The following is a 13211-nucleotide window of genomic DNA, read 5'->3' on the forward strand; positions in this document are numbered from 1 at the left end:
CAGGCAACATTTTCCTGGTCACTTCCCTATGATCAGGAAACAGCTCTAGTAGCATTTCACTCTCTGCTCTCTGCTTTCACATTATTTGAATCCTATCCAGGTACAACACACTCCTGCCCTCTGGGCTCTTTTCTGTTGCTCCTGTGAACACTGCAGGTCTCCCTCTGAGGATGTTAGTCTTTTAGCAGCTGCAGCTGTTTCCTCCGCTATGTGAAACTGAATTTCCTCCTTTCCCTGGCAAACTATACATATTTTTTCAAAATGTTTTCTTCTGTTTCGCTCTCTCTCTTGTGGACTTGGATAACAATCAGTGACCACGATTCATCCTCAGTGCTGTCAAGTCTTGAGATTTCATCTGTCAAACAAGTTAGTCGATTACTTTAGCTGTTTATAGGGTTTTTAGGTTTTTATTGTATGATATAAGTGTTTGAAGGGGAAAGCAAGAAAGTAGGTATGAGCCTTGTCATGACTATCCTACAGTGAGAGGGAGACAGTGTGAACTGAAGGGAAGCACAGTGGTTAGACTCCACAGCCCTGAACATACTGAGACAGATCTCCTCTGTGACACTTTGTTCTCCATGCCACCCTGTGGAGGAAAGTGAGACATTAAGATCAATGGTTACATTCGTGTCACACACATACTCAAACCTTGGGGAGAGGGAGGGGAACCATGGCACTAATGGAGTTTCACTCCAGGGCCAAGGTCTAGTGTGAAACACAGTCTGCAGATGCAGCCAGAAACGCTACAGACTGATGGAGCCATGTCTACATGGCAGTTTGGTCCACTCCAATCCCACAGGAGAGCACAGCATGCTGCAGGTCAGGGCTGCATCACATGTGTTGTACGGGTCACGGGTCCCTTGTCTGGAGGCCTGACAAGGAAGCAGTCATGGGTGGGAATCTCACAATCTGCGGAAATTCCCTGAAAATTATGATGCAGGGAAAGCCCCCAACTGAACCCGCAGTTCTCAGAATGACACTTGGGCCTTAGAGATTCTGACTGCATGTATCACCAGAAGCAAAGTTCCAACATACCAAGCTCGAATGCCCTGTGGATCCCTCACAACCCTCTTTGCACATTTTATGGCCTCAGTGATGTCATCCTGCAGCAGAGCTGAAAGACAAAGATGAGGAATGACAAGGACAGTTATAAAGCTATTTTCAGTTCACATCCAGCCAGCTTTCTTCTGTAACACTGAGCAGTGTATTAAAAAAGAAGAAGAAGAAGAAGAAGAAGAAGAAGAAGAAGAAGAAGAAGAAGAAGAAGAAGAAGAAGAAGAAACATTTCCCAAGTGTCCATGCATCTTTGATTATTGGAGACAGCCATTGATTCTGTCTATGTGACATTGTGTCTCTCTGTTTCTCATCCATAAAGTCCCTGGAGGGCTGGGGCGCGGTAGGGATGTTTCCGCATGTGCATGTGTTTGTGTTTCTAGGATCGCAGCACTGATGCACAGCAAAGAAGCACTGCAGGAAGGAGGAGTCGCTGAGGGAGTGGGGCTGTCAGCTGTGGTGAGGGAAGCCCCTCTTCATCCTCACACGGGAACACAGAGCAAGCAGAGAACTCTCACCTGGGCCTCTACCTCTGAAAATCCATCCTACAGAAAAACCAGGGGCTGGAGACATGGCTCAGTGGCTAAGGTCACTGCATGCTCTTGCAGAGAGTTTGTTTCCCTGCACCCACATAGCAGCTCACAACTGTCTGCAACTCCAGTTCCATGAGATCCAAATGCGTCTTCTGGCTCCCACAGGTACCAGACATACACCTAGGGCGCACAGACCTACACGCAGGAAAAACACACTCACACATAAAGATAAATTAATCCTTAAAAAAGAAAACAATGTATAACCCTTGTATGAAAAAAGGTCTTAGTGGTTTATAACTAGTAACATGGAAGCAGCCCAGATGCTTTAAGACCTAGGACTTTAGACTGGTGTTTCCCAGCTCAGAATATTTTACTCTTTAATATGACAGTTCAGGTCAGTATTTGCTACTGTGGATATGGTTTTGATTCACAGCCAAATGATGCAGCTGTGTAAGGATAATATAATTTGTGTAGAAAATGAAACTGTGTACACCTTGTCCTGTAAGGAATATGTGCATCATACAACTTTTCATGTACCTACAGCATAGATTTGCATTCTGCAACAGGACTTTCAAAAAGTTTCCAGTCGAGTGAATCTTGTGTACTATAAAAGAAGGCAACAATACATTTTTTTCTTGTATTTCTCATACTTTCCAATGATTACAGACAACTTACACAGAATGTTCCACAATCCATTTTCTCTTGGGAAATGTAACAACCAAGTTCTACAGAGTAGGAATTGATACAGGGGCCTGTCAGAGGACAGCCCCGGGAATGGTCCACACTGTTTGTGAGGTGGAGTCTGCCATTGGGAACTGGCTTGCAGATCAGCCTCTGCTGGTTGGGCAGTGAGCCCCATGGATCTGCCTGTCTCAGACGCCTCCGTGCTCCGGTTACAATGCGTGTTGTTTTCATTGAAAATCCCAGATTGTTCTATTTTACCAAGAAAGACTCAGGAACCAGATGTTGGGGTAAAAAAACCTGATAGCTCAGAGGGGCAGAGAAAACACCAGCCGACCTTCCTACTCAGCTCACTTCCCAGTGGAGAAGACCCAAAAGGCTCACTAGCTCAGCTGACAGGCCAGAAGGAAAAGGCCAAAAAACCCAAGGCCAATGGCTTGCTAGCTCAAAGCCCAAAAGCCAAAGGACAAAGAACTGAGGAGCTCAAGCGCTAGGGCACCAAAGAGCTAAAACTGAAGACCTAAAAAGAGCTCAAGCTAAAATCCCAAGACCCCAAGAGCTAAAGCACCCTTCTGCTTCTACACACTGTCTTAAACACCCCTCAACCCAAAGCCCCTCCTACTTTTCAATCCCTGTCAGCTGATTTCTTGCTTTGCCTCTTGACCTCAGGCTAACTTTATTAAATCCTGTTTACAGACAGCTCTTGGATTAAAGGTGTGTGTTAGGGCTCAACTCCGCCAAACAAAAAGACAGGTTTTTACAGTTCACAATCTCAAGGACCACACTGAGATCAAATATTCTGCAAAAAAAGCATGCTACCAAAGTAAACTTTTAGGTAGCTGTTGAGGGTTTGTTATGTTGGTGTGCAGGCAATTCAACTGGTGTGCCCTCAGGGGCCTTTAGGGTCCTAACAATGTCCTATGTCACCTCCAGTATCCTATGTCATCACCTGGGCCAGGTGTGTGGCAGATAAGAACTGCCTGCCAATTGATGGGCCCTCTCTCACTCTTCTGCTCTCTCTCTCTCTCTCTCTCTCTCTCTCTCTCTCTCTCTCTCTCTCTCTCTCTCTCTCTTTCTCTCTGTTTTGTGTCACTCTCACCCATAAACAGTTTCTGTGATCCTTTCCCTAATACACCTTCCACATGACACTTGCTGCCTGATGTGACTTTATGGATTATAACACATAAGTCTGCCGCCTAAACTCCAACATATAGCATCCTGGCTTGGACAGGCCCTCCTGGCACCTGTGCTTCCCCCTATGGGTGGAAGTCACACCACTGGGGGGCCCTATTCCTGTTCCACCTGCTTGCTGCTCACTTTCCAACTACCCAGTCACTATATTCCTACATGCAACCTCGGTTTGATTGGTGAATTTCCCTTCCTGGTCGGCATAAACACTTCTCTAGGTCCCAGGGGCTGACTGCTAATCCTCTGGCATCCAGCTTGTACATCTGAAGCAGTGGTACCCTCAACCACAGCCCTCAAGGCTATGGCTGACCTTCATTTAGGACCTTTCCCCTTGGGCAAGATTTGCCTCCACCAGCAAGGTTTCATCTGTCCTTCGTATTTGCCCTCAGTGTCTCACCAGTGACTAACAAGACTCTGGAACAGGCTTTGCCCATTCCTTGAGTCAGACATCGCTCTTGGAGTGCCTGGACAGGCCACTGACTCCTACTCTCACCCATGGCAACGGTCCATTCGTCCATCCCTCCAGGTTCCCCTCTGGGATGCCTTCTGGGCCTAGTGCCAGCTTTAAGGGCTTCTAAGCTTTCATGCCTCTGATTCCAAACTGGCCCTCAGTATCCCGTAGATAATGGATCCAAATGGCCGTTTACTGGCACTTTAGACAACAACATTATACACCATTTTTTTGTTTGTTTGTTTGTTTGTGCGTTTGTTTTTGAGACAGAGTTTCTCTGTTACACAGAGTCCTGGCTGCCGTGGACTCTCTTTGTAGACCAGGCTGGCCTCAAACTCGCAGAGATCTGCCTGCCTCTGCCTCCCGAGTGCTGATTTAAAGGTGCGCGCCACCACGCCCAGAAGGACGAGCTATTGGTAATCACTGCCAGCAATTGGTCAAGCTGAAGGAGCTTCCCTATGTTCAGTCTTCTCTTCTTCACTCCAAACGACCCTTCTGTCCTTCCTGTTCCCTGACTCAGCTCCTTCCCGCTATAAAGTCTCAACCTCAAGAACCAGCCTCCATCAGCTCCCAACCCACAGCTTCTACCCGTCTCCGGTTTCTTCAGCGGTCTCACCTCCCTCTCCAGCCACAGGCCGCTCTGATGCTCCTACTCTAGCATCGACCTGTACCCCACCATCAGTCAGCCTGCAGCAAGCAGCTTTCCCAAGGCTATTCCTGCGGTGTGTGTGGACCACTTCTCTGTTTCTACCTCTCTGGGAATCTGATCCCAAATTCCTACATAAGAGTCCATTTCCTCCACACGGCTCTCTGTCTAAGAGGACCTGCTCACTTTCCACAGCTGCCAGCCCCTCCCCTACTCCTGCCGTGGGCCTGCTGGAGCCCCAACTGGTCACTTTCTGTCTCCCCTCCTCTCCCCAATGGACTCTATTTCAGAAACTTGGCCTCATTAAAAGCCAAAATTTGGCATTCCAATTTTTCAAATTCTTACTGACAAATGGTCCCCAGATATCTAAACTCTTCCCCATGCTCCCAAAGTCTCTGATGGCTAAGGAAGTACTTCCCAACTCTTAAATCGCTTTCTTTACACTTTGCTCGCAAAAATAATTTGTTAAGATTATGCCATAAACACTTATCTAAGTGTTTGTATAATTGCTTACCGGAAATGATGCTTAAAATCTAAGTTCAACTCTGGTTTCAACGTGTGTGTGTGTGTGTGTGTGTGTGTGTGTGTGTGTGTGTGTGTGTTTGTAGTATCTATAAAAACACAGATGTTTATAAATAGCAACCAAATCAAATCACATTGCCTGCAATTGGCCATGTGACTTCACCATTTTTGATGACCACATGGTATAAAACAACAATTATTAAAGTTCTTAGACCTAATGAACTCTCTGTTTATTATTTTATCTCCTTTTAGACTAAGAAAGCGACAAGTCTCACTTGAAACTGGCATCAACAAAGATTTCACATCCTTCAAGTCAGCAGGAAGCCGTCATTTTCTAACAAAATGACCTCACTCCTACCTCATGGCCCTGTCCTAGTTCATTGTCTTTTCATTAAACAAAAAGGGAAGAATGTTATGTTGGTGTGCATGCATTTCAACTGGTGTGCCCTCAGGGGCCTTTAAGGTGCTGACAAAGACCTATGTCATCACCTGTGTGAGGTGCTCATCAGGTAAGAACCTGCCTGTCACCTGGCATGCTCTCTCACTGCTCTGCTCTCTCTCTCTCTTTCCTGCGACCCTCATCCAGAAGCTGCTTCTGTGTTTCCTTCCCGAATAACCCCTCCCATGTGACCCTGCTGCTTGGAGTACTGTATGGATTATACCACAGAACTTCGACACTTAAACCTCCATAAGGTCAAACCTTGGCTTAGGTGACTCTTGTGTCTGAACTTTCTTCCATGCCTCTATTTACTTTATTTATTCATTCATTGATTTTTATCAGCAGGACGAAGTGTCCTCTGATTTGTAGGCAGAGCATTCTATCACCACACTGCACCTTATCCTGATGTACTTCAGAATGACTCTTTAACAGTAAAGCCAGTCTCCCCTGGTTCCTGATGATTCCTTCACTGTTATGTCCCTACACAGAACCTTTGCTTTTACAATGAGAGCAGATGGGTTGTTTGCTGTCACTGTGAACCTGCCTTGTCTTACCGCTGCAGGGGATCCCACAGGCGTTCACTGATCTTGGGGTTTTGCCATCGTCACACCAGTATCGGTTATTGATCTGAAATATCCCATAGTCGATGCTTTCCTTTAAACTGTTGTAGGTTATAGCTTGGGTGTTAAAGCCACTCTCATGCTGAGCTAAACACACCCCTAAAAAGAAAAAGAGTATTCATCAATAAGCAGCAACAGCAAATGATCTATATTTGATACCACAATCTGTTCTTTGAGCTGTCTTTTAGAAGGGATTGACTTTATAAGCACAATCATATGGTTAAATTGTACACTAAGCTACCACTAGTTCAGCCTGGATCTGGCTGTGTTGCTCAGGGTGGTCTTCCACGTGATCCTCCTGCCTCTGCCTTTCAAGCAGGTGCAACTGATGCAACCAGTCAGCAAGTAATTTTCAAATGCTCCAAAGAGAATCTTTTTGAGGATAAACCAATATGTACAACAATAAACAAGAATAGGTACTCAAAAGTTTAAAGTCCTGCACTAAGTACTTCCTTTTCCTTTGTGGAGAGGAGGGCCACCTTTTCTTCCCACCATAACATGTGCCTCTCCACTCAACAGGTATCCTCTGAGAAGGACGATTCATCTGACAAAGACAAATACCTGTCACCCAGGATTGCCAGATGTGTTCATGGCTACCAAAGGACCAGATGTTGTGAATTCTGTTCACACCAACTTGTCCAAAAACAGCATTCGGCCCTATGCTGTTATGAATTAGCAGGTCATCAGATCAATGCCTTGGCTTGTATTGGCAGAGACTTGGATAAAATCCCAGAGTTGAAGGTGCGTGGACTATCACTTGGCCAGCGTTTTTTGAAGATCTGTGTCAGGGAGACCACATGTTTCCTCCAACTGAAACCTAGGCCTTTGGTATCACCCAATGAACACAACCCCAAAAGACATATGCCTTCTGCTCACCCTGGGTGGCTGCCTCAGTCTCCACAGCTTGGGTGAGCTCTAAAGGTCATTGTATTAAGGAAGTCCCTGAACTATCTTTGGTGGTTGGAGATAAGGTTGAACTGTACAAGAAGACCAGGGATGTTGCTTTTCTGTTTAAGAAAGATAAGGCCTGAGATGGCATTAAAAAAAAAGTCTATGTCTCTCTGCCAGTGAGGACTGCAGATGGCAAGAAGCTGAAGAAGCCCAGAGAATGGCTGCAGCTATCAGGAAACCAGCAGAGGAAAGAAACTGCCACAGAAGAAAGGAAGCCTGCTGCACACACTATTGACGCCTGCTTCATTCTAGAAAGAACAACTGAGGCAGCCTGTTTAATAAAAACATGGTCGAAGATTGAGACAATAAAACTTCAAATACCTGAGCGCAGCATGCTGGCACACACCTTTAATCCCAGCCCTTGGAAGGCAGAGGCTTGAAGGTGGAGCTCTGTGAGTTGGAAACCATTGTTCTCTAGGAAAGAGGTTCCAGGCTAACTGGGGCTACATATTAAAACCCTGTCCTTAAGAATATTAATATAGCTACTTCTTTCAGTGCTTTAACATTTCCCTGCTCTTGTATTTCTATTCAGACTAAAATAAAAAATACTTGTTTAGTAGATTTAATACATTAATAGGAAATACTTATGAAGATGAAAAATAATTTATTTTAAAAATCAAGGTTTTTTCTCAGAGTAATGTTTTTAATAGCAAACTGAATTTTCCTGCCATGATAAAATTATTTTTCTTTTTAGAAAACATGTCACTAAATATCATATGTTGAATAAAACAGGTAGTCTCTGCCTCAGTGTCCAAGTGTTAAGATGAGAGATGAATGCATCATAGCGGGCTACTCAGAATCTTCTCTATAAGACTGTTAGAACAAGGAAGGCTATTCTATGATTATATCCACCCACCTATCTGTCTGTCCATCCATCATCCATTCATATATTCACTTGCTCACCGAAAGTTAGTTATTATGTGGTAGCTGGTGGAAATGCATGTGAAAAGCACATAGTAACTCTGGAAGATTTTCCTCATCCACATTGGCCATTGTGTAAAACAAAGGCCATCTCAGAGTGAAGAACAGAACTAAGTCACTTCATACTCAATTTCAGAAGACCTCCTTCATGTGGCCACTATAGGATCCCTCTACTCTATGTAGAAAGTTCAAAAAAGTTAAAAATTTTTATCTCAAGCTCCATACAATGGTAAGAGAAGTATAGACCAATACTATGTCATTCAGGATCTCAGATCCCATGTTCTGACTGACTGAGTCCTCCCATCCTTTCTCAGCCCCTTTTCTCACAGGCTATTGAGTCTGATGCAACTGGGAAACCTAGTGACAGGCCAATCTTGGGCCCTATTGCCTTAGCCTTACCCAGAATCTCCTATCGCATGGCCGCATCTAGCACCTCTAATTCAAAAGACAAAAAGTGATGCTTTTAGTCAAACTACTCAAACTCCCAGGGAATTCAAAAACTTATTGATTCCAGCTTCCTCCCTTGTCACTCATTGCTTCCCTGTCCCTGTTCTGGAAGCTTCTCTGACTTACAGCTGGCCAGGCTGACTCCAACATAGCCATCCATCCCATGTGCTTTCAGAGTTTTGGCGAGCTCACAGCGTTCATAGACTTTAGCCTGGACAGGGAGAGAAAGCAGCAGGAGTCCCAGGGCGAGGAGAGCCTTCATGTTGACCTTGAAGCTGGATCAGCTGCTGGCTGACTAGAGACAGCAAGCCTCCTATTTAAGCATCCTCTGAGTTCTTCCCTTCTCTGGCAGATTTTGACCTCCAACTTTTGAGCTCTGTGCAAAGCAGGAACTTCCTACAGTTCTACAGATTTCAGAATTTGACCTTTCTTTCCTATACTTTGATAAGCGATGTTCTGGCAGTGCAGGAATAAGTGCACAGTGCTTACATTCAACATCTTAACAATATGGGTCATTAAGTGTGGAGTGGGGAGGCCACAAGCAAAACAGTCCCCAGGCATGCTCCACATAGCCCACACAGGCAGAGCAAGCCTGAGATGACCCCCTGTGAGGTGCCATGCAGGCCTGGACAGGGAGTCCACATCACCAGTGCCTGCACACTCTCCTAAACATAAGCATTGCTTTCATCTGCACCTACACATAACCATTACCCAAGGATAGGATGATATGTGCCTCGATCCTCCCTTATGCCAGAGTCTGGGCACTGGGCATGCCTTGTTCAGTGGAGCTGATGGTTGAACCTGTATTTCCCACTATGGATGTGGGAGTCGTCTTGTCAATCTAGCCAGGTAAGAGAGCCAAAAAGCTAACTGACTGTGCTTTAAGAATCAGAATCGGAATCAGACAACAGATGTGAGAGTCACTGCACAGTTGGCTGGAAAACCTTTCATGGATCTTCTGGCTAATACCTATGGCTGTTGCTCTAATAAGCATTTTGATTCGTGTATCTGTAGGTGTTACAGAATATTTGATCACACCATGAATCCCAAGATTGTGTACTAGAAAAACCTGTATCTAGTTATGGTGTGGCTGAGCCCTAGCATACATCTTTAATCCAAACCTTTTTTTTAGATTTATTTATTTATTTTGCGTGTATGAGTACTGTTTTGAGGCACACCACAAGAGAGAATCAGATCACATTACAGATGGTGGTGAGCCACCATCTGGTTGCTGGGAATTGAACTCAGGACCTCTGGAAGAACAGAGCCATCTTTCTAGCCCCTAATCCAAGAATTTTATGTTTATTGTAAACAGGTCATTGTGGTGTGGCTCAGTCCTATCACAAGTCTTTAACCCAAGAGCATTTTGTAAACAGGTCAAATAAAGTCAACCATAGGTCAAGAGGCAGAGCAAGCAACCTCTTGACTTTACTGAACATAGGAAAAAACCATAGAGAGGGAGAGGAAGTCTGTATGATGGATAGAGAGACACACAGGAAGTGGAAAGGGACATTTGGTGTGATGATGTTTTAAGACAGCATATAGAAGGAAAGGGGGCTTTTTTCTTTTTGGGACACCGGCTGAGTAGGAAGGTCAGCTGGGTGCTTTCTCTGCCTCTCTGACTTAGCATGCCTTCACCCCAGCATCTGGCTCCTCAGTCTTTATTGGTAAAATCAAACGTTGGGGATTTTGTTTACAAACAACATTAAGGCCCCTCTCCAATCCACATGCTGATCCAGCTGATCTAGTATCTCCTTTCACAAGCTGCTTTGTGCCTTGAGTGAAGCGGTGCCTAATACAGGAACACAGATTCAGCCTCTGGCCTAAGCTCCAGCATATGATAAGTAAAGGGAAACAAAGCCCTGCAGCAGGCCAGCCTAAGAGGAGGAAGCCAGCTCTGTCCCAGTTCCTTGGCCCTCCACCTCCCTTTACCTTCTGTCCTCTAGACCGTGGCCCTGCTGCTGTTAATGTGGTTGCTCTGAAAGACAAAGCTTGAGTTCTAATTTAATTTTCTTCTTAAGATTTATTTATTATTTAATATTATGTATACAATGCTCTGCGTACATGTACAGCTGCACGCCAGAAGAGGGCAGCAGTTCTCACTAGAGATGGTTATGAGCCTCCATTTGGTGGCTGGGAATTGCACACAGGACCTCTGGAAGAACAGTCAAGGCTCTTAACCGCTGAGCCATCTCTCCAGCCCCGAGTTCTAATTTGTTCAGCTGCATCAACAATGTAAAATACATTTTCTTTCTTTCCTTCTTTCTTTCTTTCTTTCTTTCTTTCTTTCTTTCTTTCTTTGAGAGGCAGGGTTTCTCTGTTATCTTGGCTGTCCTGAACTCACTTTGTACATCAGGCTGGCCTTGAACTCAAAGTGATCTGCCTGCCTCTGCCTCCCGAGTGCTGGGAATAAAAGCAAACACCACCATGCACAGCTTGAATATTCCTTTTTTATCTCTGTGTCTGTACCAGGCATAGCCCTGATGTCACCCACAATCTCCAATTATGGCCTTATTCTGACAGTAAAGCCATATATCCTAAAACATCCACTCCCTTTAAAATCTTGTAAAAATGAGGACTTTGGTTTGTTCCCTGCATCTTTCCTTCTATTGAAGCCTGAGATGGATTCCCCATTTTGCTGGCCTGCATTATCAGAAGAACGTGCTTACCTGAGATAGCCCTCAGCATTGGTCTTTATCAGCCATTATCCCTACCTAACAGGTCTCAATATGGGCCATGGCTAGGTGCCAGCAAAAGAAAGATGGATACAAGACCCTCACAGCCTAGAGTAAGAAAAGCAAATGGGGGATGAAAGGAAATAGGAACGGATAGTTCTTCCTGCTGGCCCTTGGGTGAAGTGCAGAGCAGCAGTGGACTTCTCATGCATGAAAGAGGTGCAGCAGAACAAAGGAGTGAGGAAACAGCAGAAGGGCATGCACAGAGAAAGTGGGTGCAGTCATCCTCTGGAACAGAGAATTCTCTCATGTGCCTGGGCAAATGCATACCTGAGCCCCCCGAGACTGCTGTTCCTTGTGCTGGGTCATCAGGGATGCGTTTGCAACACTAACATGCTTTGTTGTGCTTTGCTTTTTACTAGAAACTATCACAGTATCAGCAGTGTGCTAGAAATAACACTGTTTACTTGGGCCTCTGGCATAGTTTGAAAAACTATTATTAAGCTGTTTCCTGCTACAAAAGGCAACAGGAGCCAGGGTATAGCTCAGATTAAACGTAGGTGATGCCCAGAGATGGGATGGGGTCTGAAGACTGGAAGGAAATTTCCTACATCCCCTAATCTCACTTTCACTAAGTAAGAGTTTCAACTGCAGACACAGTAGTTACCAGAAGGCCAGAAAGTGGTCGTCATCTTCAAATGAGAATGTTCTGGTCTTGTGTTTGGCACACTCACATGATGTGCTGTTTCCCAGCAATCCAGGCACTACAAGGAATTCAAGGCCAGCCTGGTCAACATAGTAGTTCCAGAACAGCCAGGGCTACACAAAGAAACCCTGTCCCAAAAAGAAATGAAAGAAAGAAAAATGATTCATGGACAATCATCCAACACTTTGCTGGTCACACACACCTGTTTATATCAGTTCTTCATCAATGAAGTGACTCACATTAAGTTTCATTGAAAATTAGTCTTAATGGCCCTTGTGTTGGATAAAAATACCAAAGCCATTTACAAGAGACAGGATGGTCTGAAGTAAAATGGCAGTTGTGTGGGCTCCAAGGCTTTGTGTGTGGGTTCAGCACCAAGAATGTTAGAACAGCCACTGTGATGGGCAGGGTGGGTTTTTAAGGGACAGAACTTGAGTAGGTGGCAACTGAGACGGCCTGAACTCAGACATTGTTGTCATGAGATGTGTGACCTTCCAAAACAGTATGTTCTTGGACCTGGTCCATGTACACTGCTTAAGAAGTAAGCTCTCAACCCATGTGTCAGTCATTTTCATCCTTGAGTTAGCCTTCCCTGCCTCTTGCTAATCATGAGACATTAATGAACTATGCTAGTCCTTACCTTCCTTAAGTAGCTTCATGCATATGAAAAACTGAGGCAGATGAGCTTGTAGCAGCAAAAAGCCACAGAAGCAAAACTTAGCACAATGTGAAAATTACATATCACATTAAATGATTTTTGATGCACAGCTTGTCTTTCTTTCCTCTAAAATGGTGTTTCTGGGGAAATTGTTTAAATATTGAAAAAATCAACATGGCATTCTGAATTAAATCTACATCCTCCCCTCCATATAGCCTGTGTCTACATCCTCACCTACACATAGCCTGTGTCTACATCCTCACCTACACATTTATTAAACTAGTTGGAATCTCTAGAATTATTACTAAACAGGGTGGAATTCTCCTTTTGCGCTCAATGCTGGAAAGTAAAACATGTCTGTCATTTTTTCATTTTTTTTTAATAATTAAGCATTTTTTATTTTTTACATGTACATTTATATTATAACACATAGTCAATAAACTACCTATAGCAATAATAACCATGACACATCAGGAATTATGTAAATGTTATATTCTTAGTGTTTTGGCTATTTGTATTTGACAGCCTTGAAGAAATGAGGTGTGTCTTTCCTATCTTGGTGCGTCTAAAATTCTGAATGTAAATCGATCTCCATCACATCTTGTCATTATCAACTCAAAACAGCTATCTAGACTGAAAGCATATTAACCTCTAAACAAAATTCAGACTGTCCCGCACAGAACTCTAACTAAGCCTGGAATTTCTCAACATTTAGAAACT

The 13211-nt window shown here is 44.3% G+C and overlaps 1 protein-coding gene across 1 annotated transcript; it reads right to left on the minus strand.

Annotated features, from left to right (window-relative positions):
* Window positions 1-404: 404 nt before the first annotated feature.
* Window positions 405-8788, minus strand: LOC311584797 (lysozyme C-1-like). The gene is made up of 4 exons (XM_084759440.1): window positions 8579-8788; window positions 6068-6232; window positions 1036-1114; window positions 405-586 (listed from the first exon to the last, which is right to left on the minus strand). Exons 1-4 carry the CDS (start codon window positions 8712-8714, stop codon window positions 520-522), a joined length of 447 nt encoding a protein of 148 aa, XP_084615566.1. The 5' UTR covers window positions 8715-8788; the 3' UTR covers window positions 405-519.
* Between the last annotated feature and the right edge of the window lie 4423 nt (window positions 8789-13211).

The sequence above is a fragment of the Acomys minous genome (genome assembly GCF_964271855.1).
Source record: "Acomys minous genome assembly, chromosome: 15".
NCBI lineage: Eukaryota > Metazoa > Chordata > Mammalia > Rodentia > Muridae > Acomys > Acomys minous.

Excerpts from the sequence above, each read along its gene's own strand:
- LOC311584797 (XM_084759440.1), bottom strand. The coding sequence starts at position 8,714 with ATGAAGGCTCTCCTCGCCCTGGGACTCCTGCTGCTTTCTCTCCCTGTC. Across the intron at positions 1,115-6,067 it reads CTGTGGGATCCCCTGCAGCG|CTCTGCTGCAGGATGACATC; the intron begins GTAAGACAAGGC and ends TTTGTCTTTCAG. Across the intron at positions 587-1,035 it reads CCACAGGGCATTCGAGCTTG|GGTGGCATGGAGAACAAAGT; the intron begins GTATGTTGGAAC and ends TTTCCTCCACAG.